Source organism: Rhinatrema bivittatum, chromosome 4 (assembly GCF_901001135.1).
Source record: "Rhinatrema bivittatum chromosome 4, aRhiBiv1.1, whole genome shotgun sequence".
NCBI lineage: Eukaryota > Metazoa > Chordata > Amphibia > Gymnophiona > Rhinatrematidae > Rhinatrema > Rhinatrema bivittatum.
In genome coordinates, this window is record NC_042618.1 from 439452736 (window position 1) to 439480362 (window position 27627).

At 43.4% G+C, this 27627-nt stretch overlaps 1 protein-coding gene across 4 annotated transcripts in view; it reads right to left on the reverse strand.

Annotated features, from left to right (window-relative positions):
• Positions 1-27627, reverse strand: part of NEDD1 (NEDD1 gamma-tubulin ring complex targeting factor) — a 123135-nt gene that overhangs the window by 67408 nt on the left and 28100 nt on the right. For all 4 annotated transcript variants that reach the window (XM_029601551.1, XM_029601555.1, XM_029601552.1 and 1 more), the window contains exons 6-9: positions 24957-25186; positions 24519-24720; positions 18099-18333; positions 16333-16464 (exon numbers count right to left, since the gene is read on the reverse strand). In XM_029601551.1, the coding sequence (XP_029457411.1) occupies positions 16333-16464; positions 18099-18333; positions 24519-24720; positions 24957-25186 (799 nt within the window). The remainder of the gene's footprint in view (positions 1-16332; positions 16465-18098; positions 18334-24518; positions 24721-24956; positions 25187-27627) is intronic.

Below are 27627 nucleotides of genomic sequence, written 5' to 3' on the forward strand. Positions count from 1 at the left end.
CTGCTATTAATTAAGTTGACTTAGAAAATAGCCACTGCTATTACTAGCAATGGTAACATGGAATAGACTTAGTTTTTGGGTACCTGCCAGGTTCTTATGGCCTGGATTGGCCACTGTTGGAAACAGGATGCTGGGCTTGATGGACCCTTGGTCTGACCCAGCAGGGCATGTTCTTATGTTCTTAAGTTGAACTATTAAATGTGGGAAGTCCTAAGCTGAGTGTTGCAGTGAAGTGATTACTTACGGGCAGATACAGTAAACCACTCGGGACAGCCGGCAAGCGCCTGCTCTCCCGACACACGCACAGGCCACTCTCCTGGGAGCGCGATTCACTAAATCAAGCTTTGCAAATTAGGGCCCGTGATAAAAAGGAGGCACTAGGGACACTAGCGCGTTTCTAGTGGCTCTTTATTGATAGAAACGGCGGCTGTCAGCGGGTTTGACAACCGACGCCGGTAAAATTAAGCGTCGGCTGTCAAACCCGCTGACAGCCACAGGTTCATAAAACAGATGCCAGCATAATTGAGCGTCCTTCTTCCAACCCGCGGGCAGATTTTTTTTTTTTTTTTTTTTTTGGGGCCTCCGACTTAATATCACTATGATATTAAGTCGGAGGGTGTACAGAAAAGCAGTTCTGCTTTTCTGTACACTTTCCCGGTGCCGGCCGAAATTAACTCCTGCCTTTGGGTAGGCGTTAATTTCTGAAAGTAAAATGTGCGGCTTCGCTGCACATTTTACTTTCTGAATTGCGCGGGAATAACTAATATGCCCATCAACATGCATTTGCATGTTGCGGGCGCTATTAGTTTTGGGGGGGTTGGCCGCGCGTTTTCCACGTGCTATTACCCCTTACTGTATAAGGGGTAAAAATAGCGCGTGGAAAACGCGCGGCCAAACGGGGGCTAACTATGTGCTCAGCTGAGCGCACCATACTGAATCGGCCCTGTTCTGGTTTTGAGGTGTTTAGTGGATTCTTAGGTGCTGCAGTGATGGCCACTCCAACGGGGAGGAGCCCCGCGGGGAGCTGCAGTACTGGTCTAGACTCAGATGCACAAACACAGAGAGAGTTTTTATTGTACAGCTTGTAGAGTTCACCAGAGGGGGCAGTAGTGAGCAGATTCCGGCAGCAGCAGTCTTGGGTCCTCGGCTGAGGAGACCCGTCCCACAATGGTGGTATAGGAAGCTCCGATGCAGATTTCCAATGAGGAGCTGTAGGTGAGACAGACTGGTAGATGTTAGATTACTCACACTCTTGTAGCTGTAATGGTGGAGTTCCCAGCAGGTAGAAGTATTAGTAGCAGGCACCAAGGTAGACAACTCAGGCCCTCGAGGAGCGAGTACCTGGATACTGGATAGGCACCTGGAAAGAAGCATAGGGCCCCCGAGGAGCGGGTACCCAAGTTAGTGAACCCCGGAGGGTGGAGAGAGCTTCCAGCAGCAAGAAGAAGCGGCAGAGCAGCTTAGACCGGACGAGTCCAATCCTTGCTAACTCAAAGTCAGTCAGCAAATGGGCAGCCTAAATACCTGGATGAAGTGACGTCACTCTAGGGGGACGCCCCCGAGGTTCATGCCAACGTTGGAATATAGGCATGGGTAGCGCGCGCGTACCCTAGGACGTCCTCAGGTGAATCATGGCAGAATGCCTTGCCATAGCCGTTCCGGGGATGCCGGAGAGTGCGGCAAGCAGATGCGGCGGTTGCCATCTTCCGGAGGCTAGTGGAGAAAGAAAATATTGAGGTGAGGCATGTAAGACGAAGCCGTCTGAGTCTGACGGATGCAACAGGCCCCTTAGTAAGCCGCACTCCACATATAGAATTTATTACAGCTGAAATATATTATGCAAAACTGCTTGTCCAAATCTACTGTCAGTCTCTGAGTTATCAAGATAGTAGTGAAATGTGAATGTGTGTACTGAAGACCACTTTGCAGCTTTGCAGATACTTTTTATGGGTATTTCTTGTAGATGAGCAATAGAAACCACAGTTTATCCCTGATGAGCTTTAATTGAGGTTGCAGTAGTGATGGATGCAATCAGCCAACCAACTGGAAAAAGTATGCTTAGTGACCGCTGCTCCAAGGTGGTTAGGGTTGTATGAGGTGAAGAGCTGGCTGGTCCGATGATGAGACAGCAATATATCTTATTGAATGCCAAGGCCCATTTACAGTCCAAAGTACGGAGGAATTTCTCGCCCTCATGCACATAAGGCCTTGGGAATAAAGTAGGTAGTACTATAGATTGACTGACTGACTATGGAAAGTTGAGACTACTTTCAGTAGAAACTTTGGATGTGTTCGGAGGACTGCCCTATTGTGATAAAACTGCAGATAGGGAGGGTAGTGGACAAGAGCAGGGAGTTTGCTAACACTTCTCCCTGAGGTGACTGTAATAAAGAAAAGCACTTTCCAAATCAAGAACTTCAAAGAAGCAAACTCTAGTGGTTCAAAAGAAGGCATATCAGTTGGGAGAAGACCACATTAAGATCCCACAGTACAGGAGACTTCTGAAGCAGAGGTTTGATGTGCCAGAGTCCTTTCACAAAACGAGATACAAGCAGCTAAGTGGAGTTTAGTTTGTTGTCCAAAAAAAACATGATATGCCAAGATAGCACTCAGATCGATTCAAAATGTTAAATGTAAAACGCTCCGGCGTAAGTTCCTGTTCACTGTACACCGACGTGATATCTTTGATGAGCGGCGGTATATAAAAATTTATAAATAAATAAATAAATAAATAAAATGAGGAAGTGGTGAGGCCAGAATAAGTGAGGTGAAGCAAGTATTTTAAGAGTTGTGAAGGCTAGCATGGAAAAGGATAAAAATCCATATTGGTACCAGATGGAGAAACATTTGAACATGTAGCTTCTTCTGGTGGAAGGCTTCCTAAAGGAAACTAATGTGTCTTGGATTTCCAATGATAAATAGAGATTTTCAATCACTGTGTGCTCAACATCCAAGCTATGAGGTTGAGGGCTGAGAGATTGGAATGAGAGTCACATCATCTTGAGTTAGAAGAGTATGGTCTGACCCTAGAGGTATGGGAAGACTGCTGGAAAGCTTGACTAGATATGCATACCAAATTTGTCAGGGCCAGCCAAGTGCAGTCCTGAAGGGCTTTCTGTATTATCTTGGCAATGTGAGGTATTGGCAGGAACGTGTACATGAGACTTTGGACCCAATATATAAGGAAAGCTTCTTGAGCGAGTTCTCAATTGCTTGATAGAATTAAGCAGAATTGATTTAGTTTTGTTGTGTTGCAAACAGGTTGACTGTTAGTAGACCTCAAAAGTCTAAAAAAGTGTTTGCAGAGACCATTCATGAAGTCGAAAAACTCTGCACAGGTGATCTGCAAAAGTGTTGGATATGTCTGATAGGTAAGTGGCCTGAAGTCTTTTCTCACAATTCCACATCTTCAACACCTCTCAGCAGAGCTGCCATGATCCCGTTCCCTCCCGCTTGCTGACATAGAAAATGTTTACTTGATTGTCTGATTCTATCAGGATGCTACTTCTTCAGAGGTAGTGTGTAAAGGCGGTTAGAACTTGCAGTTTCACTCTTAACTCCAAGAGATTGATTTGAAAGAGGATTTTCTGAGGAGACCAAACTCCTTGGGTACAAAAATATCCCACATGGGCCCCCAGCCTTTGGTAGAAGCACTCATTATGAAAAAGAGCTGATGGGGAGGTAGTTGAATCAGGACCCCATTCTGCAGCACATGGGGCTGCAAACACTACTTCAAGTCCTTTGCTATTTGTGACGTGATCTGCAGTACAGAAGACAAAGGTTGTACGAGGTGATCCTATTGAGATCTCAGATTCCAGTGTCAATGACGGATGTGAAGGCGTTATTGGGAATACATGGTTAGTCGCCACCATGTGATCTAAGAGTATAAGGAGCTTCCTGGCTGAGGAAGTCGGATTAGACAGTAATTTCTGGATGAGCAGGGACATGGTGGTCATTTGACCAATGGGTAGGAATACTCTCTAGGGATGTGAATCGTTTTAGGACGATTAAAATTATCGTCCGATAATTTTAATATCGTCTTAAACCGTTATGGAACACAATACAATACAGATTCTAACGATTTATCGTTATAAATCGTTAGAATCGTGAGCCGGCACATTAAAACCCCCTAAAACCCACCCCCGACCCTTTAAATTAAATCCCCCACCCTCCCGACCCCCCCCCCAAATAACTTAAATAACCTGCGGGTCCAGCGGCGGTCCGGAACGGCAGCGGTCCGGAACGGGCTCCTGCTCCTGAATCTTGTCGTCTTCAGCCGGCGCCATTTTCCAAAATGGCGCCGAAAAATGGCGGCGGCCATAGACGAAAAAGATTGGACGGCAGGAGGTCCTTCCGGACCCCCGCTGGACTTTTGGCAAGTCTCGTGGGGGTCAGGAGGCCCCCCACAAGCTGGCCAAAAGTTCCTGGAGGTCCAGCGGGGGTCAGGGAGCGATTTCCCGCCGCGAATCGTTTTCGTACGGAAAATGGCGCCGGCAGGAGATCGACTGCAGGAGGTCGTTCAGCGAGGGTTCCGGCGCCTCGCTGAACGACCTCCTGCAGTCGATCTCCTGCCGGCGCCATTTTCCGTACGAAAACGATTCGCGGCGGGAAATCGCTCCCTGACCCCCGCTGGACCTCCAGGAACTTTTGGCCAGCTTGTGGGGTCCTCCTGACCCCCCCGAGACTTGCCAAAAGTCCAGCGGGGGTCCGGAAGGACCTCCTGCCGTCCAATCTTTTTCGTCTATGGCCGCCGCCATTTTTCGGCGCCATTTTGGAAAATGGCGCCGGCTGAAGACGACAAGATTCAGGAGCAGGAGCCCGTTCCGGACCGCTGCCGTTCCGGACCGCCGCTGGACCCGCAGGTTATTTAAGTTATTTGGGGGGGGGTTCGGGAGGGTGGGGGATTTAATTTAAAGGGTCGGGGGTGGGTTTTAGGGGGTTTTAATGTGCCGGTTTTTTCGATTTTTTCGATTTTTCACGATTTTTAACGATTTTTTCACGATATTTTACCCCCCCAAACGGCAACAATACGATTCCCTCCCCCTCCCAGCCGAAATCGATCGTTAAGACGATCGAGGACACGATTCACATCCCTAATACTCTCTTTAAGAAATGAGTCTATGTATGTTCCTATGAACTTGGGGTTTGATTTCTCAAAGCTGATAAGAAATCCTAAACTCTATAGCAGGTGAATAGTCTTGTCCAGAGAGTGGAGAATTGCTTCTTGTGACTATGCTACAATCAGCCAATCATCGCAGTACAGAAAGCCTTGTATTCCATGACAACACAAGCATGCTGCCACCACCGAAAAGCACTTCATGAAGATTCTGGGAGCAGAAAAACAGATGAAGAACTTTGTACTGGTAGTGGGAAGAATCCACTTGGATTCCACTAGGTAATGCCAATGAGAAGGATGAACGGGGTTGTGGGTATAGGCTTCCTTGGGATCCAGGGCACACATCCATTCATCCTGAAGAATAAATGAGAGAATTGTGCCTGTTTATTTTGAATTTATCCTGGAAGATATACTAGTTCAGAAGCCTTGAAATTCATATTCACACCCAGTTCAGCTAGCAAAGTTAACTGGATAAATGTATCTGGCTAACTTTGGAGGTATATTCAATAGTGAAACTACACTACTGAATATAGCTGGCTATCTTAAAATCAGCCAGCTAACTATAGCCTCCTAACTTTAAAACAGCTCTTTGGCCTAACAAGACCTAGCCAGCTACATCTAGCTAACTCTGAATATTGGAGTTAGTTGGCTAACTTACCTGGCTAACATTTAGCCAGCTAACTTCTGAGTTAGCTGGCTAAATGCTTTTGAATATAGACCTCCTCAAGTCCAAGATTAGTCACAATTCCCTCAACCTTTTGGGGAAAAGAAAGTACCTGGAATAGAAATCCTGCACGTGTTGCAATGATTGAATTAGCTCTACTGTCTGCTGCTTGAGAAGTGATTGTACTTCCAGAGGGATCTGTGGGAGATAAGTTAGATCTGGATGGGGGCCAGGAGAGACACAACCAGTATCCATGCTGAACAATCTTAAGGTCACAGGTGACCTTGATTATTTGACGCCATTTCTCCAGAAAATGTTGAATTTTTTTTTTAATTTATTGCATTTTCACAAATTAACAAGCATTACAAGAAAATGTTGAATTTGTCCTACTACCAGAAGAGAAGGGAGATGATTGGCTATGGGATCAAAAACTAGACCCTGAGTGGTGTTGGCTGTCACCGCTCCCCATTGTCTAGGTCTGACCAGAAGCAGCTATCAGCACTGGCCAAAAGAAGTGGAAGTCGTTACTGCTGAAAAGGACAGTAAAGCAATCTGCGGTAATAGCCGTGGGCGGGATGCTGAGTCCATCTGTCTACATTAAGGAAAACGAAATTATCAGGTAAGTAATTTCTCCATTTCCTAGCATGTAGCCAGATGGACTCAGGATCAGTGGGATGTACAAAAGCTACTCCCGGACAGGGCGGGAGGCTGCTCGTGGCCCACTTAGTACCTCCCTTGCAAAGGCTGCTTCTTCCCGGGCTTGAACATCAAGGTGATAGAACTTGGAGAAGGTCTGTATGGAGGACCACGTTGCCGCCCAACAGATCTCGGCGGGCGACAGCAGCTTGGTTTCTGCCCAAGAAACTGCCTGTGCCCTCGTAGAGTGAGCCTTAACCTGTAGTGGTAAGGGCTTTCCTGCCTCTATGTAGGCTGCCTTGATTACTTCTTTGATCCAACGGGCTATGGTCGCCCGCAAGGCCGCTTCTTCATGTTTCTTCCCACTGTGAAGAACGAACAAGCGATCCATTTTGCGCACCGGTTCTGATCTTTCCAGGTATTGCACTAGGAGTCTGCCAACATTTAGATGGCAAAGAAGGCATGAGTCTTCCAAGCCCTTATGTTCATCGGGAGATGGTAATGAGATGGTTTGGTTCAAGTGAAACTCGGAAACCACTTTCGGTAGGAAGGAGGGGACCGTGCGCAGCTGTATGGTTCCAGGTGTGAACCTAAGGAATGGTTCCCGACAGGATAGTGCCTGTAGTTCAGAGATGCGACGAACTGAACATATTTCTACCAGAAATACCATCTTCAATGTTAAGAAGCATAGTGACAGACCGCGTGTTGGTCTGAAGGAAGCCCCAGCTAAGAAGTCTAATACTAGATTGAGATTCCATAGAGGCACTGGCCACTTTAGGGGTGGTCAGAGTTGTTTAACCCCTTTCAGGATGCTGGACAAATCCGGATGGGTTGATAGCCAGATACCGTCCACTTCGGCTCTGAAGCAGGACAGTGTGGCTTCTTGGACCTTGAGGGAGTTGATTGACAACCCCTTCTTCATACCGTCCTGTAGGAACTCCAGAATCATGGGAATGTTGGCTATCCACGGGAGTATCCCACGGTCCTTGCACCAGGCTTCGAATACTCTCCAGATTCGTATGTAAGGCGTTCAGTATATAAGCTTGGCATTTCATCAATACAACTAGATTTATACAAGTAAGTGTTGTTTTCTCTTTCTTTCGAATAATGAGAATTATTTTAAATGCATAAGTTAAAAAAAAACAAAAAAAGGAAGAAGTTTGTCACTGGGACACTGATGAATTTGGAGATTTTTGTTAAATAAAATGTCTAATCATTGGTCTATTTATTTTGAATTTATTTATTTTGAATTTTTATATACCGTAATTCCTGTATACAATACAAATCAATCCGGTTTACATGAAACGATAAGTTGCCCTGGTCTGTGAGGTCCAACCGGGGCTTTTTACAAGGAACATTAAACAGGAACAATAAACCAATAAACGTAAGGCAGAAAATTGCGTGCATGTTTAAATACATCACCTTGATGACGCCTAGTATGATGGTCTAAAATACTTAAAAACATTATTATTTTAGGGTTGTGGTGGATTTAGTATTTATGTTATCAATTTCCACACACCTCAATTCACTCTTGAGATCATTTCAGGTAACAAAATTATTTTGAGTCATTAAAATGGCAGCAAATTGTGAAGAATTGCAGAAGGACCTTCTGAGGCTAGGAAACTGGGCTTCTATATGGCAGATGTAATTCAACGTGGGCAAATGCAAAATAATGCACATAAGGAAAAATAATCCCAATTACTAGTACACAATGCTTGGTTCCGTGTTAGGAGTCACCACCCAGGAAAAAGACCTCGGAGTTCTTGTGGACAATACCTTGAAATCTTTGTCTCAGTGTGCAGCAGTGGTCAAAAAGGCAAATAGAATGTTAGAAATTATTTAGAAAGAATAGAATATCATAATACTTTTGTATAGATATATGGTGTGGCTGCACCTTGGAGTACTGTGTGCAGTTCCGGTTGCCTCATCTCAAAAAAGCCATAACAGACATAGAAAAGGTAGAGAGAAAAGCAACAAAAATGATAAAAGGGTGGAAAAGCTCCATTATGGAAAAGCTAAACAGATTAGGTCTCTAGTTTGCGAAAGAGCCAACGGAAGGGATATGAATGAATTTATACAATTATGAATGGGGTAGAACAAGTTAATAGGAAACAATGAACTCCATGAAACTAGCAACTAGATTTAAAACAAATCATAAAAAGTATTTTTTCACTCCGTGCACAATCAAGCTATGGAATCTGTTGCCAGAGGATGTGGTCAAGGCAACTAATATAGTGGTATTCAAAAGATGATTGGACAATTTCTTGAAGGAAAAGTGTATACACAGTTATTAGCCAGGTAGACTTGGGAAAGGCAGCTATACCTGGAAGTAAGATACAAGAAACGTAACTGCTGGGGATCTAACCGGCACTTGTGACTCAGACTGGCCACTGTCAGACAGAATATTGGGCTCGATGGACCTTGGTCTGACTGAGAATGGCATTTCTTATGTTCTGTCTCCTTAATTTTTTCTCTGAATAAGTTATTGCCTGCACAGGGAGTGTCAAACAATTTCTTCATGAACATCTTCCCTGAGCCCAGATGCATGCAGACATGCTAATTTTGCTGCTATACCGAAGATGATTTTCTTGAGGCAGTATCAAATGAGTCATAGATCAATTATGTTAAATGTTTTGCACAGTCATCTGTTTCTGACACTTTATTAAACTGCCTTAGTTTGTCCTCTGGTAATATTTTTGGAATATTCTTGGAACCTTTGTAGGTTATTCAAGAGGTACTGGATCATATGTAATTGGTGAGCCTCAATTCTTGACAGAAGTGTGCCCTCCAGGAATACCCTTTTTTCTCATATCTGGTATTCTAGAATATTTTCCTGGAGGGTTATTTGAGAATGTTTTGGTCCTTTTGCGTTTTTTCCATGGTTGACTCAAAAATTGTGTGAAAGCTGTACTTTATGGTGGCCTGGGCACCTACTGGGGTAGATTTTAATAAAGTACGCCCGCGTGTACTTTTGTTCATGCACCAGGCGCGAACAAGAGTATGCCGTATTTTAAAGGATACGCGCGTAGCCGCGCGTATCCTTTAAAATACGGGGTCAGTGCGCGCAAGGCTGTGCAAAATCGGCAGCCTGCGCGCGCCGAGTCGCACAGCCTGCCTCCGTTCTTTCTGAGGCCGCTCCGAAATCAGAGCGGCTCGAAGGGAACTTTCCTTCCACCCCCCCCGCACCTTCCCCTCTCTTCCCCTACCTAACCCACCCCCCCATCCCTATCTAACCCCCCCCCCCCCCACCTTTGTTTGAAGAGTTGCACGCGCCAGCTGCACGATTCCCCGGCCCGGGAGCTGTTTCGGAGGCCTCGGCCATGCCCCGAAACACCCCTGGGCCGGAACCACGCCCACGGCCCTGCCCCCGGATGACGCGTCGCCGCGACACGCCCCGGACACGTGCCCCAGGAAAGCCCCGGGACTTGCGCACGCCACTGAGCCTATTCAACATAGGCTCGGCACGCGCAGGGGGAACTTGGGGCAGGTTTTCGGGGGGTACGCGTGTACCCCTTTGAAAATCTGTCCCACTATATTTAAGGACCTTCATTTTTAGTTTTTATTTTTCCAGGAGATTTCAATTTTATAACAAAATTAATGCAATAATTACTTTTCCACTGATTTTTTTTTTAATCACAATTTGAAATTCACAGGCAAAATAAAATAGAAACTGAAAACAAAGAACCCTACCTATATTTGATGTCTATGTTCTTCGCAACAGAGGGCACATATTTTTGTCTGAACATTCTACATTGCCCGTCGCATCGGTACTACTTTTCACTATTTGGGTGGTTGTATAACGAAGAGATCTTTAGAGTTCTGCTGTTCTTACCTCTATTTCCAGTTTGAAAGGTATAGTTTCTGACTTTTTTTTTTTAGGAAAACTGAATAGGCTGCATATTTTGGTGGTGTTGAGGCTCTGCCTAGTTCCAGAGATGGGACAGAAGGTTGGGTCCAGGGATTGGAAATCCAATAAACAATCTGAGTCAAGAAATTCTGTGACTCTTCCAATATTGTTTTCTTATGTGATATGGACTGTGATTTAGTGTCTTTTCTTGTTTGAAAGGAGATGTCAGTTTGTGAATTGCAAACTGGTTAAAAGACAGGAAGCAGAAAGCAGGATTAAATTGTCTGTTTTCACAGTGGAAAAAGGTAAACAGTGGCATGCCTTAGGGATCTGTACTGGGAATGGTGCTTTTTAATATATTTATAAATGATCTGGAACGGGGTAAGAGAGTGAGTTGATCAAATTTGCAGGAAACACAATTATTCATAGGAGTTAATCTGCTTGTGCTAAATCGCAGAAGGACTTTATGAAACTGGAAGATTGGACATCCATATGGCAGATGAAATATTATGTGGGCAAGGTGATGCATATAGGGAAAAATAGCCCATGCTATAGGTATACAATGTTAGGTTCCAAATTAGAAGTTACCACACAGGGAAAAGATTTAGGTGTCATAGTTGATAAGCAAACAGTGTTAGGAATTATTAGGAAGGGAATGGCAAATAAAACAGAGAATGTCATAATGTCTCTGTCACTCCATGGCTAGATAGCACCTTGAATACTGTGTGCAATTCTGGTTGCCGCATCTCAAAAATATATAGTTGTACTGTAGAAAGTACAGAGAAGGGCAACCAAAATGATAAATGAAATGGGGCAGCTCTTCTATGTGGAAGGGCTAAAGAGGTTAGGACTATTCAGCTTGAAAAAGAGACAGGTGAGGGGGGAATATGAGAGGTCTACAAAATCATGAAAGGCCTTGAACGGGTAAATGTGAAGGAGAAGAAGTCCATAAACTGCTATTAATCAATAGGTAATAGCCACTGCTTGTTGCCAGCATTAGTAGCATGGGATCTGTTTAATGTTTGGGTATTTGCCAGGTACTTATGACTTGTATTGGCTGCTGCTGGAAACAGGATACTGGGCTTGATGGACCCTTGGGGTCTGACCCAGTACGGCATATCTTAAACTTCTTTTAATCTTATCCTTCATAAAGTATGGTGCATGAAGTTTTGCTTTTAGTTCTTAACCTCTCTAGAAAAGGTCTTTGGATTAATGGTTCTTTACTAGGCTTTTCTTTATTGTATATTTTCACAAAATCTGTCCATAGCTTTTAGACAAATGAGTAGCAATCTGGCAGTGATGGAAAAGGAAAAACTGGTTCTGTTTTACTTGCATATGGAGGTCGTTCTGGTAGTAAAACTAGTGGAAACGAACTACTGCTTTTTGAACTAGATGTTCTAATTTTTTTGTTATTTCTACGCCAGTATCTTTTGGCATTGCTTTATGTGGGTGTTGAAGATTCTGCACCGAAGCACTCTTATGCAGACTTCTCTGCGCTAGCTTCTGTAGCTGCTCGTTACACGGCATAATCTGGGCGCCAGTTTTGTTGGTACTGCCAATGCCATGGTTATTTGGCACAGACGCTTTTGTGTTGTGGCTTTATGGCACTGTAGTGTTGCATCGTACTTAAGGGCTAATTTTTAAAGCCCTGCGAGCGGCGATTCCTGGAGATATGTGCGTGGCTGCGCCGCGTGGATTTTAAATGACCCACAGCCATGCATGTATCTCTCAGTACATGCATTAGAATAGTTTTAGCCAAAACAAACAGGGTTTGGGCGGACCAGGACAGCACCATTAGGCACTGTCCCGCTGAAGCACGTGCTGGGATCCGGCCAGCACGCGCAACCTGCTGCTGCTCCAGAGAGCAGGTAAGTTGTAAAATAAAATGATGTAGGGTAGTTAGCGGGGTTTTAGGGGTCAGGGTTAATAGGGGGTTAAAATGTTCCCTCCCAGTTCACTCCTTTACTGCAGTGGACTGGGAAGGAACTGGGATTGGGGTCTATCGTATCGCCGCACGCATGTTATATAATTTCCCTTCCATATGTGCACATGCACACGTTATAAAATCGGCGTGCACATGGATGCCCGCACAGACCTTTTGAAGTTACCCTCCCTGGTTCTGCTTAGTTTTTTCAGTGCTGTTTGTTTCCCTCAGCTCCTTGGCACTCAGATCCATGTTTTTTCGACTTTTCCTATGATTTTTTTTAAATTGGAAGTTTCTTATATTTTTTTTTTTTATGGTTTTGATCCTCCTTTATGATAGCATTCTTGGACCTTATACTTTAGCCTGAGGTCCCAGAATGATATCAACCAGGGGCCATTCTGCCACAGGGGTCACAAGCACAACTATCAAAATCCAGTCGTAGACAATGTAAGCACAGGATATGCAGGTCTGCTGCAACCTTCTTGTGCTGACACCTTTCACAAGATTTGAAAGAACTTTTACCTTTCCTGATGGATGAAGATTTCACCAAAAACTTTTTTTTTTTTCTTCACCAATCTTTATTTTTTATAAATGCAATGACGAGAAAGAAAGAGTTGAACTGTTCGCAAAGTGGACGAAAAGAAAAAACAAAAAACGGAGAGGCATATGGTGACATCTGAACAGGAGCTCCTGCGCATGCTCAGAAGATGCAATTAAAAGCTTCTAAGATAGAAGAGAGTATTGACCAACTCGGTACCACTGGATGACATTACCCATCTTGTGTGGCTGTATTTATTTTTCTTGTCCGCAGAAAAAAAGGCACTCTGTTTTGTAATCCAGCCACTTCCCTCCTGTCTTGGAAGGGAGGGACAAGATAAGAGTGGATAGAGAAAGAGCAAGTTTGATCTCTCAAAGACCTCAAATTTTGTAAGCCACCATCAGGGCAGCATATAACTACAAGAAACAAAAATTAATTAAACCAAAGATGATTTTGATATCATTCCTGGATGAAGTGATGAAATTCTTCTAAAGGGACATCTTTATACAAAGATTCTAGCACCTGCAATTGTGACCTGCCATAAAACACCTACAGAGACCTGGACATGTTTTAGAAATCTACAACTGGCAAAGGCAGTATTAATTTCAATTTATAGAAGCCTTGATAACTGGCACTTCACCAAAATTTTATTTCTTTTACACCGCTGCTATATTATATGCCTTTTTGTAAACCGTTGTGAAGGAATTGCTCTAAACGACGGAATAAAAAATTTACTAAATAAATAAACTGGCTCAGACATGTGCAAATTCAACCCCCTTTTCTATCTGATACCAGGGGCCAGATTTTCAAAGGATTTACGTGCGTAACCGCTCCTGCGCGCGGCAAGCCTATTTTGCATAGGCCCGGCGACGCGCGCAAGCCCCGGGGCTTTGTGAAAGGGGCAGAGAAGGACAGAGACTTCCGGCACAGTGGCTGTGCCGGGGGATCGCGCGCCGGCACCCGGTCGGCGCGCACAACCTATGCCTACCCGGAGACAGGCACAACTTATTAAACAAAGGTGGGGGGGAGGGGGTTAGATAGGGCTGGGGGGCGGAGGGAACGGGGAAAGCCATCAGGGCTCCCCTAGGGCTCAGCGCGCGCAAGGTGCACTAGTGTGCACCCCCTTGCGCGCGTCAACCCCGGATTTTATAACATGCGCTGGGCTGCACATGCATGTTATAAAATCGGGTGTACATTTGTGCGCGCCACGTAGCATGCACAAATGTACCCCACACGCATAGGTTTTAAAATCCGGCCCCAAGTGTCTAATATTTGCCCATGTATTCTTCTGTGTAATTAACATGAAAAACTGCTGGAAAAACTGTTGGAAAGACAAAGACTTTCTCAATAAAACATAAAAAGGATGGTTGCACTGTAATTCAATTCAAAACAAGTGACATTTCACAGTTAAAACGTTTATGTCTTTACTTGATTAGTGTACTTTGTAAATTCTGGGGGATTTGTATACAGTTAAGGCATTCCTTCCTCTCTGGGACCGCTGCAGAGACAGAAAGGGAGGGGAGAGACTGGAATTGATGGCAGGGCAAAGAAGAATCCAGTTTTTGTTTGCAGATTTCTAGTTCTAATTTGTCTCCCCTTATTCTGTATTTGGTGGGGGCCTGTCTGTTCTCTGTGTGTGCAACCGAGGTGAAGTAGTCTGTTAATGTGTAGTTTCTGTGCAGGGATCCCTAGCAGTCCAATTTGTTCCGCTTTACCAATAGGTGTGCTACATATATGCTGATTATGTTTTTATTGCAGTTTTGTTTTACTGTACAGAGATAAAATGGTCCCTGTCATCATTTAAATTGCACCTATTAATCCACCTTTGAGACTGAATGTTTTCTCTCATTCTCCCCAAATGCTTATTTGTCTTGTCTGTCTGTCTGTCTTGTCTAGATCAGCAATTTCCAATCTAGTCCAGGAGGCATACCTGACCAGCATGGTTGTCATGATAACCATAATAAATATGCATGAAATGTATTTGCATACTTTGGAGATCCAATGCATACACATTGTTCTCATGCATATTCATTACAGATATACTGAAAACTAGTCCAGCTAAGTGTACCTGCAGGACAAGGTTTGGAATCACTGAATCAGACTGTAAACTCCTAGGAGCAGAGAATGTCTTGTAGCACTATATTCGTGTTTAATAATAGTAGTAATAGTTAGGGATGTGAATTCGTTTGCAACAAAATAGGAAATAGAGATGATATTTCCTATTTCATTGCCTTATGGGGGGGCAACGAAATGATAAGAAAACCCACGAAATTTCGTGTGGTTTTCTTATTGTATTTTAGGGGGGAGAAAGAGCACATTTAAAAAAAATAACACAAGCCCCACCCCAACCATTCAAATTTAGTTGGTTGCAACCCCCACCCTCCCGAAACCCCCCCCCCCCCCCCCGGACTTCATGAAGGTCCCTGGTGGTCCAGCGGAGTCCCGGGGGCGATCTCCCCCTCTCGGGCCGTCGGCTGCCACTGGTCAGGGTGGCGCCAGTGGCCCTTTGCCCTTGCCATGTGACAGGAGCCATCGGTGCCATCTTAAAAAATGGCACGGGCCTTCCATTGCTCCTACCATGTGACAGAGGCTGGCCAATGGCACTGATGGCCCCTGTCGCATGGTGGATGCAGGGGGCCGTCGGTGCCATTTTGATTGGTGGCGGCAGATGGCCCGGGAGGGGGAGATCGCTCCCGGGACCCCGCTGGACCACCAGGGACTTTCGGTATGTCTTGGGGGGGGGGGGGGTTGGGCAAGTCTTGCATCAGTAGCATGGGATCTTCTTCATGTTTGGGTAACTCCAGGTTCTTGTGGCCTGGTTTGGCCTCTGTTGGAAACAGGATGCTGGGCTTGATGGACCCTTGGTCTGACCCAGCATGGCAATTTCTTATGTTCTTATGTTTAAAAACCAATGTGAAATGTTTTCAACAAAATAACTGTCTTTTTTTTTTGCATGTGACTCTTTATGCAAAAATATAAATTTGCCACGTAATTGCTGCATAATTTTGAGAAATCTGCACAGATTTTGCTAACTTTTGCCACAGAACCTTGAAAATATCTGATGCAGAAACTGGGAACTGCGATTATAATGTAATACTATTTTTTGGGTCAGTAAGTTCTTCCTCTCTCCTTCTTCAAGCTCAAACCAACCAGAACTGGTATTCTAGCTCCATGATGCTTCACTCACAACTACCCAGGGATTCCATCCCCCCACCCAGACTTCTTTTTAAGAGCTCCCCTAACTCTGGTCAGAACAATTCTGAGGCCAGAAGTCACGCATCAGGGCTTCTTGCAGAATCCTGTATCATGGGGGTCTAAATCCAGCCACCAGGCATACCTAGCACTCTCAAGTTTATACTGTCTTTCTACACTAATGCAATTTAGACTTTTAATTGCAGGTTTATGTACCATGTACAGTGAAAAACAATGGGCTTTTTCTCTTACCACTAGGAGGCTGCCAGAGAGGCAGCTAAGATGACTAAATGTGAAAGTCTGAAGGAGACCAGCAGACAAACAAATTATGTTACTAGGTTTGTGCTGGACTGGAAACTTGGCAAGAATTGTAGGCACAGGGAGTACTTAAAGATCTGACAACTGATAAACTTACCATCTCTGACAGGAGAGAACATATCACCTAAGCTGCTTCTTCCGAATGTATCCAAGTTTTTCACGTCTGAACTTTTTGTATAATCAGTTTCCTTGGATGGAATTACATCAAGGCTGGTGCTGCGCGGTACGCCTTCAACAGAACAACACTGTCAGCACATTTACAGCCTTGTGAAATAAAATTACATCTCATGTCAAACAAATTACAGTCCTTCCTGACAGGAAATCTGTTTACAAAACACACCACTGCAAATATTCTGAAACACAAAGAAAATGTTGACTACTAATTATATATGACAGTTCTGTAAAACTGCCTTGGGGAAAATAATTTATGTTACCAAATCTTACTTGCCCTATTAACTTTGGTGGTCATCCCAAGAAAAGCATTTATCCTCTATGCCATGTACTGCATCTTCCACATATATTTCTACATCACCACAGAGTAGCAAAGTCCAAAGTTGGTCATGGCATTTTCATATATAAAACGATTAATTCATCGTCTCTGATGAAGATTTTAAAATAAAGGTGTCCATTGACAGATTATTAATCCAGCTATACTTTAAAAGGGTGTGTCCATTAGAGTTTAACCTACTTGATACAATTTGTTCTAAGTTCACTTATGATTCTAATTTTTTGTGTTGCTATGGAGGACAACCAAAAGAACATGCTCTGCAAATATTCTTAAAATAATTTGACAATAGATTATTCAAATTGGGTTGAGCATTGTCCAAAGTTGTCATGAGAGGGTCCTGCACAAAATCAGCTAACAGTTATACAGACACTGAAGAAATTCAAACTACAGCTGCAAACTTATTTTCCCAGTTTTCTAAATATGTCGGATTTGAATCTTATTGTACAAAATTAACTGTTAGATTCAGTCCTTCAAGTGATTTTTGGGGGATACAGTGGGTCAAAGAGTTTGAATCAGGTTTAGATTGGAGACTACTCTTTACAAACTCAATACTACAGGAGTCGAGAGAAAATGATACTTATTACTGCTCACATGGTGCTCCAAATACAAGACTGTATTTCATTGCTGGTACATCTTGGGGAGCAACTGGGATTGGTCCAAGCCACTATCACACTCCACAGAGAAGCATGGCGGCAGCAGGAGTAGTATTGAGCAAAACTAACTGCCTGTGTTTATTGCAATTTTGTAATCAAACTTTACTGTGAAAAAATAACTATAATGTGACTGAGGAGTCATTTAACATTCCCTTATAAAATGAGCTCAAGAGATATGTAACTGTGGGTTGCTTTTTAAAATTCACTTTTAATACGTCAGTGATGGCTCAAGATACTGCTGCTGATCTTCCAGACAGGATGTAATAAATCTGATAGAGCCATTCTGCATCCATCACACTATGTTTTCTGATTGCCAACTAGCTTAGGCGTGTGAATGCAATGATTTAAACACAGGCACTCATCTTCCTCATATCTCGCTCATCCCTGTTTGCATTAAAGAAGCTGGAAAGCTATCCAGATGATAAGGTGCGTGTGAGTACACCATGATTATTGAAGTGATAGGAATCTGACCTGGAGATGCTTAGCATCTATGAGGAACACATAGGATTATTAAAAACCCAAAGTGGAGTGTCAACAGAGCAGATATGAAATCTCTGGAGGGGCAATTACCAAGAATTGCCCCCAAAAACAAACACAATGTTTTCATATGACAAAGTTGGCTGGGAGCGAGGTTTCTTCTTCAGTCTAACAAACCCATATATGCCTATCACATTAACTGAAGTACAATGTACAGTAACTTACCCAACAAATTTTGATTGTCTTTACCAATTTTATCCTGGTTTGAATCAATAGCTTTCCCCTCAGATGTTGCTACCGGTGGAGGTAAAACAGTTACAGATGCAACTGAAGTGATACTCCTGGCAGTGTTGGCAGTCTGGTTTCCACCATCGACACTACCTGCTTTAACAGTGGCTCTCTTGTTCATGGCAGCAGACAGCAAGGATGCAGACTTACTTGAATTTTTAGCACCGCTGGACTGAAACATGGTAAAAGAAAAATACAGTACTAAAACATTCAAATAAGTATTAGAAGATCACTGAGCAAGTTAGTAAGATAAATTTATTCAGCTATCTTACAGCTAGCCAGATAAGTTTATCCGGCTAATTATAGGCCAGCCAAATAGCCCCTCACTTATCCAGCTAACAGTTTAGCCAGATAAACAGCTAGCTAAGTGGCTGCCGGTCAGCGCAGCTGAATTTTCACATAGCACCACTGAGCCACCTAAGTGGTGCTGATTAATTGGCCTCAATGTATAATAGAAGTCACTTAATGGCCTGAAGATTACTTAAAAATAAAACTGAAACAAATCTCTTCTTTCCTCACAATTACTAATAATCAATTAAATCAAATTTTAAAAAATCAGACTTTACTAAGTATTTGAGGCAATGCTTGTAAATAGTGAGGTACTCTTCAAAAGATGCAAGGGCTGGATGAAGCGGAGTTGCTTACCTGTAACACGTGTTCTCCGAGGACAGCAGGATGTTAGCCTTCACACATGGGTGACATCAATGGAGCCCAGCACGGAACTGATCTCAAGGAATCTAGAACTTTCAAACATGCCCTATTGAGCATGTGCAGCTGTAGTCATCACCCTGCCCCCTAGGAAGAGTCCCTCAGTCCATGACTGAGGGACTCACAGGGCAAGCAGGATGGTAGTCCTCACATATGGGTGACATCACAGGATGGAGGCCAATCACTGAACACTTTTGTCAAAGTTTCTAGAACTTTGACTGGCACCTACTGGGCATGCCCAGCATGGCACTAAACCTGCAGCCAGCAGGGGTCCCCCTTCAGTCTTGTTTAAAGATACAGGAAGTGCTGAAAAATAAAATAAGAAAACGTAACGAACCCAACACTGCGGGGTGGTGGGCGAGTTTCGTGAGGACTAACATCCTGCTGTCCTGTGAGAACACCTGTTACAGGGTAAGCAACATTTGCTTTTTCGCAGGACAAGCAGGATGGTAGTCCTCACATATGCGTGAGTACCGAGTTGAGGATGTCCGAGAAATGCACCAAATGTACCCAAGATGTGCAATAGGCACAAGGACTGGGGTGGAATTTGGTAGAGGGCATCCTGAACCCTAACGGGCAGGCGGAAGGGTGTTGGTACATCAAGTTGTAAAAAGGTTGCGCAAGACAGACTGGCCGAAGATGGAATCTCGTCTTCCGGCCTTGTCTAAGCAATAATGGGCTGTAAAGGTATGGAGGGAACTCCAGGTAGCAGCCCTGCAAATGTCAGGAAGTGGCACCGAGCGTGGTGTGCTACTGAAATCGCCATGGCCCTCACAGAGTGTGCTTTAACACGGTCTTGAAGTGGAATGCCTGCTTGTTGATAACAAAAGGATATGCATTCTGTTAACCAGGAGGAGAGAGTCTGCTTACCCACAGGCTGCCCCAATTTGATGGAATGGAAAGAGATAAATAGCTGAGTGCTTTTTCTGTGGGCAGCTGTACGGTCTAGATAGAATGCTAGCGCACGTTTACAGTCAAGGATATGCAAAGCCTGTACTCCTAAGAACATGCCATACTGGGTCAGACCAAGAGTCCATCAAGCCCAGCATCCTGTTTCCAACAGTGGCCAATCCAGGCCATAAGACCCTGGCAAGTACCCAAAAACTAAGTCTATTCCATGTTACCATTGCTAGTAATAGCAGTGGTTATTTTCTAAGTCAACTTAATTAATAGCAGGTAATGGACTTCTCCTCCAAGAACTTATCCAATTCTTTTTTTAAACACAGCTATACTAACTGCACTAACCACATCCTCTGGCAACAAATTCCAGAGTTTAATTGTGCGTTGAGTAAAAAAGAATTTTCTCCGATTAGTTTTAAATGCGCTACTTGCTAACTTCATGGAGTGCCCCCTAGTCTTTCTATTATCCGAAAGAGTAAATAACAGATTCACATCTACCTGTTCTAGACCTCTCATGATTTTAAACACCTCTATCATATCCCCCCCTCAGCCGTCTCTTCTCCAAGCTGAAATGTCCTAACCTCTTTAGTCTTTCCTCATAGGGGAGCTGTTCCGTTCCCCTTATCATTTTGGTAGCCCTTCTCTGTACCTTCTCCATCGCAATTATATCTTTTTTGAAATGCGGCGACCAGAATTGTACGCAGTATTAAAGGTGCGGTCTCACCATGGAGCGATACAAAGGCATTATGACATTTTCCGTTTTTATTCACCATTCCCTTTCTAATAATTCCCAACATTCTGTTTGCTTTTTTAACTGCCGCAGCACACTGAACCGACGATTTCAATGTGTTATCCACTATGATGCCTAGATCTCTTTCTTGGGTTGTGGCACCTAATATGGAACCTAACATTGTGTAACTATAGCATGGGTTATTTTTCCCTATATGCATCACCTTGCACTTATCCACATTAAATTTCATTTGCCATTTTGATGCCCAATTTTCCAATCTCACAAGGTCTTCCTGCAATTTATCACAATCTGCTTGTGATTTAACTACTCTGAACAATTTTGTATCAACTGCAAATTTGATTATCTCACTCGTCATATTTCTTTCCAGATCATTTATAAATATATTGAAAAGTAAGGGTCCCAAAACAGATCCCTGAGGCACTCCACTGCCTACTCCCTTCCACTGAGAAAATTGTCCATTTAATCCTACTCTCTGTTTCCTGTCTTTTAGCCAGTTTGCAATCCACGAAAGGACATCGCCACCTATCCCATGACTTTTTACTTTTCCTAGAAGCCTCTCAAGAGGAACTTTGTCAAACGCTTTCTGAAAATCCAAGTATACTACATCTACCGGTTCACCTTTATCCACATGTTTATTAACTCCTTCAAAAAAGTGAAGCAGATTTGTGAGGCAAGACTTGCCTTGGGTAAAGTCATGCTGACTTTGTTCCATTAAACCATGTCTTTCTATATGTTCTGTGATTTTGATGTTTAGAACACTTTCCACTATTTTTCCTGGCACTGAAGTCAGGCTAACCGGTCTGTAGTTTCCCGGATCGCCCCTGGAGCCCTTTTTAAATATTGGGGTTACATTAGCTATCCTCCAGTCTTCAGGTACAATGGATGATTTTAATGATAGGTTATACATTTTTACTAATAGGTCTGAAATTTCATTTTTTAGTTCCTTCAGAACTCTGGGGTGTATACCATCTAGTCCAGGTAATTTACTATGCTTCAGTTTGTCAATCAGGTCTACCACATCTTCTAGGTTCACCGTGATTTGATTCAGTCCATCTGAATCATTACCCATGAAAACCTTCTCCAGTACGGGTACCTCCCCAACATCCTCTTCAGTAAACACCAAAGCAAAGAAATCATTTAATCTTTCCGCAATGGCCTTATCTTCTCTAAGTGCCCCTTTAACCCCTCGATCATCTAACGGTCCAACTGACTCCCTCACAGGCTTTCTGCTTCGGATATATTTTAAAAAGTTTTTACTGTGAGTTTTTGCCTCTACGGCCAACTTCTTTTCAAATTCTCTCTTAGCCTGTCTTATCAATGTCTTACATTTAACTTGCCAACGTTTATGCTTTATCCTATTTTCTTCTGTTGGATCCTTCTTCCAATTTTTGAATGAAGATCTTTTGGCTAAAATAGCTTCTTTCACCTCCCCTTTTAACCATGCTGGTAATCGTTTTGCCTTTCTTAATGTGTGGAATACATCTGGACTGTGCTTCTAGAATGGTATTTTTTAACAATGACCAAGCCTCTTGCACATTTTTTACTTTTGTACCTGCTCCTTTCAGTTTTTTTCTAACAATTTTTCTTATTTTATCAAAGTTTCCCTTTTGAAAGTTTAGCACGAGAGCCGTGGATTTGCATACTGTTCCTCTTCCAGTCATTAATTCAAATTTGATCATATTATGATCACTATTGCCAAGCGGCCCCACCACCATTACCTCTCTCACCAAGTCCTGTGCTCCACTGAGAATTAGATCTAAAATTGCTCCCTCTCTTGTCGGTTCCTGAACCAATTGCTCCATAAAGCTATCATTTATTCCATCCAGGAACGTTATCTCTCTAGCGTGTCCCGATGATACATTTACCCAGTCAATATTAGGGTAATTGAAGTCTCCCACTATTACAGCACTACCAATTTGGTTAGCTTCCCTAATTTCTCTTAGCATTTCACTGTCCGTCCCACCATCTTGACCAGGTGGACGGTAGTATACTCCTATCATTATAGTCTTCCCCGACACACAAGGGATTTCTACCCATAAAGATTCAGTTTTGCATTTAGTCTCATGAGGGATGTTTATCCTGTTGGACTCTATGCCATCCCGGACATAAAGCGCCACACAGCCTCCCGGGTGCTCCTCTCTGTCATTGCGATATAATTTGTACCCCGGTATAGCACTGTCCCATTGGTTATCCTCCTTCCACCATGTCTCTGAGATGCCAAATAAGGCTGTCTCATCATTAACTGCTATACATTCTAATTCTCCCATCTCACTTCTTAGACTTCTGGCATTAGCATACAAACATTTCAAAGTTTGTTTGACCACATGGCTCCATGGAAAGAAAAAAAGACTGAGGGACTCTGCCTAGGGGGCAGGATGATGACGACAGCTGCACATGCTCAGTAGGGCATGTTTGAAAGTTCTAGATTCTTTGAGATCAAAGTTCCATGCCAGGGTCCATCTGATGATGTCACCTATGTGTGAGGACTACCATCTTGCTTGGCCTCAGAGAAAGAGGTTAACAAGAGCATAACCTAAAAAAACACGACATTGAATCCCAGTTTTTATAATTACAATGAACACCTTCCCTCCCTTAATGGTCAATTTTCAAAGGCTTGCAAGCAGCAACACTGGGAGATACGCAGACGACTTGGATGCGCGCCGGCCGCACAGATTTTAAAAAGGTCACGGCCAAGTGCAAATCTCCCAATACGCACATAATAAAAATTTTGTGAAAAAGGGGCAGGGCGTGGGTGGCCCAGGACTGCACCATGAAATCAGTTAAGCACACAAGTGCATGCAGGGATCCCCTATCACTATGCATATGGTCGGTGGGTAAGACATGTAACAATAAAAACAAAGCTAATCAGCGGATGTTATAAGACTCGGGGTTAAAAGGGAGGCAAGTTAGGTAGCGGGTTTAGGAAGTCCTTTCCTTTACTGGGGCAAACTGGGAAGAAACATTATCTTCCATTGTCTCAGGTACAAACAGAGCTGGATTTATCAAATTGCTGTAAATATCACATGTGGTAGAAAAAGGGGCATGTTTTATATTAATGTGTTATGGTGCTTATCGCATGCGTTAAGGTGTTTTTGCACATGTTAAGGCTTTTTTCGCATGCGAAAACGCATTATTGAATGTGAAAATGCCATAACGCGATTTGAAAAATGACCCTATGAGATTGTAAGCCCTCTGGGGATAGGGAAATATCTACAGTACCTGAATGTAATCCACTTTGAAGCGCTGAAAAAAGTGTGAAAAGTGGAATATAAACATCTAAATAAACAAACTGGGAAAAAGGCCAAATGCGTCGCCAAGCAAACCCACTAAAATTCCCCCCACTTGCATGCTCAAGACTGCATTCACGTACACATCAATATAAAATCATCTGCATGGGTAGCTATTATAACATGTGCACACATGTTATAAAAATCGGTGCATCCATGAGCGTGTGCCGGCAAACAGGCATGGGTCTTAAAGTTTACTTCTAAGCAAATAAAACTACATTTTTCAATCACAACCTACAATTTCAACTAATAAAGTATGCAATCAGTCTTTAATCGTACCTTTTTTGGCTTTATTTTCGTTATTTATTAATTTATTTAAAATATTTCTATACCGGCCTTCATGAATGGGATTCATATCAGGCCGGTTTACATGGAACAGGGGAAAACCCAAAGTAAACATAAAACCAAAGTAAACATAAATAAGAAAGGTCGAAACTATCAAAGTTACAATAAAACAGGGGTATTGAACTTGGGAGCTAGAGTAGCTAGGAATAAGTGAAGTAGGAGTAAGAGCAATAGAAATTAACTAGGTAATTATCATATAATATGGTATGAAATTAATAGACATTCAGTTCCTTGATCTGGGTATGGCGAGTTAATTTGAGTTAGGGGAAGGCTTGGAGGAAAAGCCACGTCTTAAGTTTCCTTCGGAAGGTGTGGAGGCACGGTTCCAGTCTTAGATCAGTTATTAAAATGTATGCTGTTTCTTACCTTTGCAAAGGTAGTACTATGCTGAAACTGTATGCATTGTACTGAAGTCTTGTGACCACCAACTGTTTTTACCGGAGATGTCAACATTCGTAAATCATACTGGTAGATCTTTCCACGAGAAGATCCAATCGCCAGAGAGGCCCCATCAGGCATAAAGTCTACTGCAGTCAGAGAAGACTCAGCTACCAAGGTTCTCAATAGTCTTTAAATGTGAAAAAAGAATATTAAAAGGGAAAATGAAGTAAAATTAGAGCACACCAGCAAAGGAAAAAAAAATACAGAAGCTGCATTCTTTGGATTTTTTTTTTATCTCATAGCAGAAATGCAAATGTCAAGGCACACATGGCATTCACAAAAGTCACCAAGTCCAACAAATACTTTTATATAGTTATTTTCACAAGACTGGACTATATTTTCTGTGAAGAAAGAAATACTTACATCTTACTTGAAGCATCATAGCAAATGATTCTTTTGTCTAAACCAACAGTCACAAATAGCAAATCATTGACAGGAGAAAAACAGATTCCCGAGGCTGGAGCTTTGTGAGCGCTGTCAAATGTATGGAAAGCATTCTGACTGTTGGCATCCCAGAGAGTTACAGTTCCACCATCCGAGACGCTACCCAATAAAGATTTCTTCAGAAATGAGTACCTTACTTGTCGAATAGGCTGAAAGAGGGAGAGATTCTTGTAAAAATGCCAAATTCTTTTTTTTTTTTTTTTTTTTTTTTACTTTTCATTCTGGCTGCTATTGCTTCCTTTGAATTGTGAATCTATAGAGGCGGATTTTAAAAGGGCTGCGCGCGCAGGCGCACCTATTTTGCATAGGCCGCCAGTGCGCGTAAGTCCCGGGGCTTTCGAAAAGGGGTGGGACGGGGCATGCCGTGGCGTTTTGGGTGCGGGCCCGGGGGCGTGGTCGAGGCCTCCGGACCAGCTCCCGGGACCGGAGGACAGAGCGGGGCTGCCGGCGATGCGCGCAAAGTTACGCCTGCTTTCAGCAGGCGTAGCTTTGCTGACAAAGGTAAGGGGGGGGTGGGTGGAGGGCGAAGAAAAGTTCCCTCCGAGGCCGCGCCGAAATCGGAGCGGCCTCGGAGGGAACAGGCAGCAAGCGCTGGGCTTGGCGCGCGAAGGTTGCACAAATGTGCACCCCCTTGCGCCTGCCGACGCCGGATTTTATAAGATACGCGCATATCTTATAAAATCCAGCGTACTTTTGTTCGCGCCTGCTGCGCGAACAAAAGTACGCGCTCGCGTATCTTTTGAAGATCTACCTCAGATTGAATAAGCACTAGAGTAAAAAAAAAAACAAACTAAGAACCCTTTCTATTTCATAGGCATTACAATGAAGTGGGAGACAAGGCGTTATTTTCAAAACAGAGTAAACCAATGCTTCAGTAACTTATAATTAGGAATTTATTTTGGTTATCTGCACAATGTTTGAATCTGTGAATTTATATACCAATAACATTCCCCATTTAGCAAAAAAGTGAGTTTAAATGGCCACAGATAGTAGTGGAGGGGGTAGACAGGGCTCAACATTCTGATTTCAGAAGTCCAGTGCCAGTACAAAGCTACATAAAAAGTCTGAATGGAAGTGAGGTTTGAACCCAAATGTCCAACACAGAAATGAAGGAGAAGCAAAACTTGGTACTTCATTTGTTACTGGGAAGGAAGAAGAGAACCAGTGTCAGCGAAAATCCTTCTAAACTGAGGTCACAATGCTCATGAGATTGACATGCAGCTGCTCCCAAGGAGCTTTGAAGGTGCTACTACAAGGGTAAGCAACTCCAGTCCTCAGGTGCCACAAACAGGTCAGGTTTTCAGGATATCCACAATGATTATGCATGAAATATCTCTGCATACAATGGAAGCAGTGCATGCAAATACCTCTCATGCATATTCATTGTGGATATCCTGAAAATAAAATCTGTTTGTGGCACGCGAGGACTGGCGCTGCCTACGCTGTGTTAGTATATGTTATATGCGATTTAAAAGAACGTGTTTTTGATAGTGTGTCAGTATGCAAAAGAGTATGTGTGGATGTGCACAAAATTCTGAGACAACACAATGCGACAGTGATGACAGCTATGTATGAGATCAAGTTGAACTGACATGCTAATGTAAATGTCAAAAGCTTGAAGGGAGAGAAATAAAGAAAATAACTGAAAGCAGTGACAAGAAAAGGTGACAGAATCAGCAGGATTCACATACACACTGAAAACAAAAGGAAAACTGAAGAAGGAAAATTCAACAGAATAAATAAGAAAGAAAGAGCTGCGACAAACATCTCCACTGGCACCAATCAGTCAGAATCACCTCAGATTCCCTGGTTGTCTTCTAATGGTGTACTTAGAATATTTTACATGATTCCATACCGTATGGTCTCCTTTTCTGAATTCTACTTAGCATCAGCTGCTCACCAATGATGAAAGTCCAAGTTGCAGAGCTTGAGGCCTTTGGTGACCATATTTAGTTTTCCTTTATGGATGTTTAACTGAATTAATATTTTCATTGCCTTCATTTCAAGCCTTGGAGAAAATGCTCCAAGGCTTGACAAACACCAGGGACCAGTTTGCCTGGCAATCAGAAATTGAATATTGGTGTCTATAGCCCAGGTGGCTAATGGAAGGAAGCGGCAGCATCTAAGTGGGCTGAAGAGGCAGTGGCAGCAGCCTGCACAAGACAAAGAGGAGGCCAATGGGAGGAGGAGGCGGAGACTGAGGCAGCAGTGACATCAGTGCTTAAATGGCGTGAAGATGAGGAGGAAGCATCAGCAGCCCACACGAGTCGAGAAATGGGAGGAGGAGCGGCCAGCACAGGCTGAAGAGATGATCAGCGGCCTGCATGGCTGAAAAGCTTGACAATTGTTGGGCTGGAGGAGGAGGAGAGTTACTGGTGGAAAAGAGCAAAAGAGATTGCTGAGGATGATGTGATGTTTGAGGAGAGAGGGGGGGGGGCAACTGCTGAGTGGGGGGTGTGAGACAGAGCGAGGGTAACTGCTAGGGATGAGGAATGGCTGAGAAAGCCATCAACATCTGGCTCTCTCTTTGGGCCCATTGCTCCTTCCCCTAGTCTGGTGGCTCCTAGATTTTTTGGGTTGGCTCTTTAAT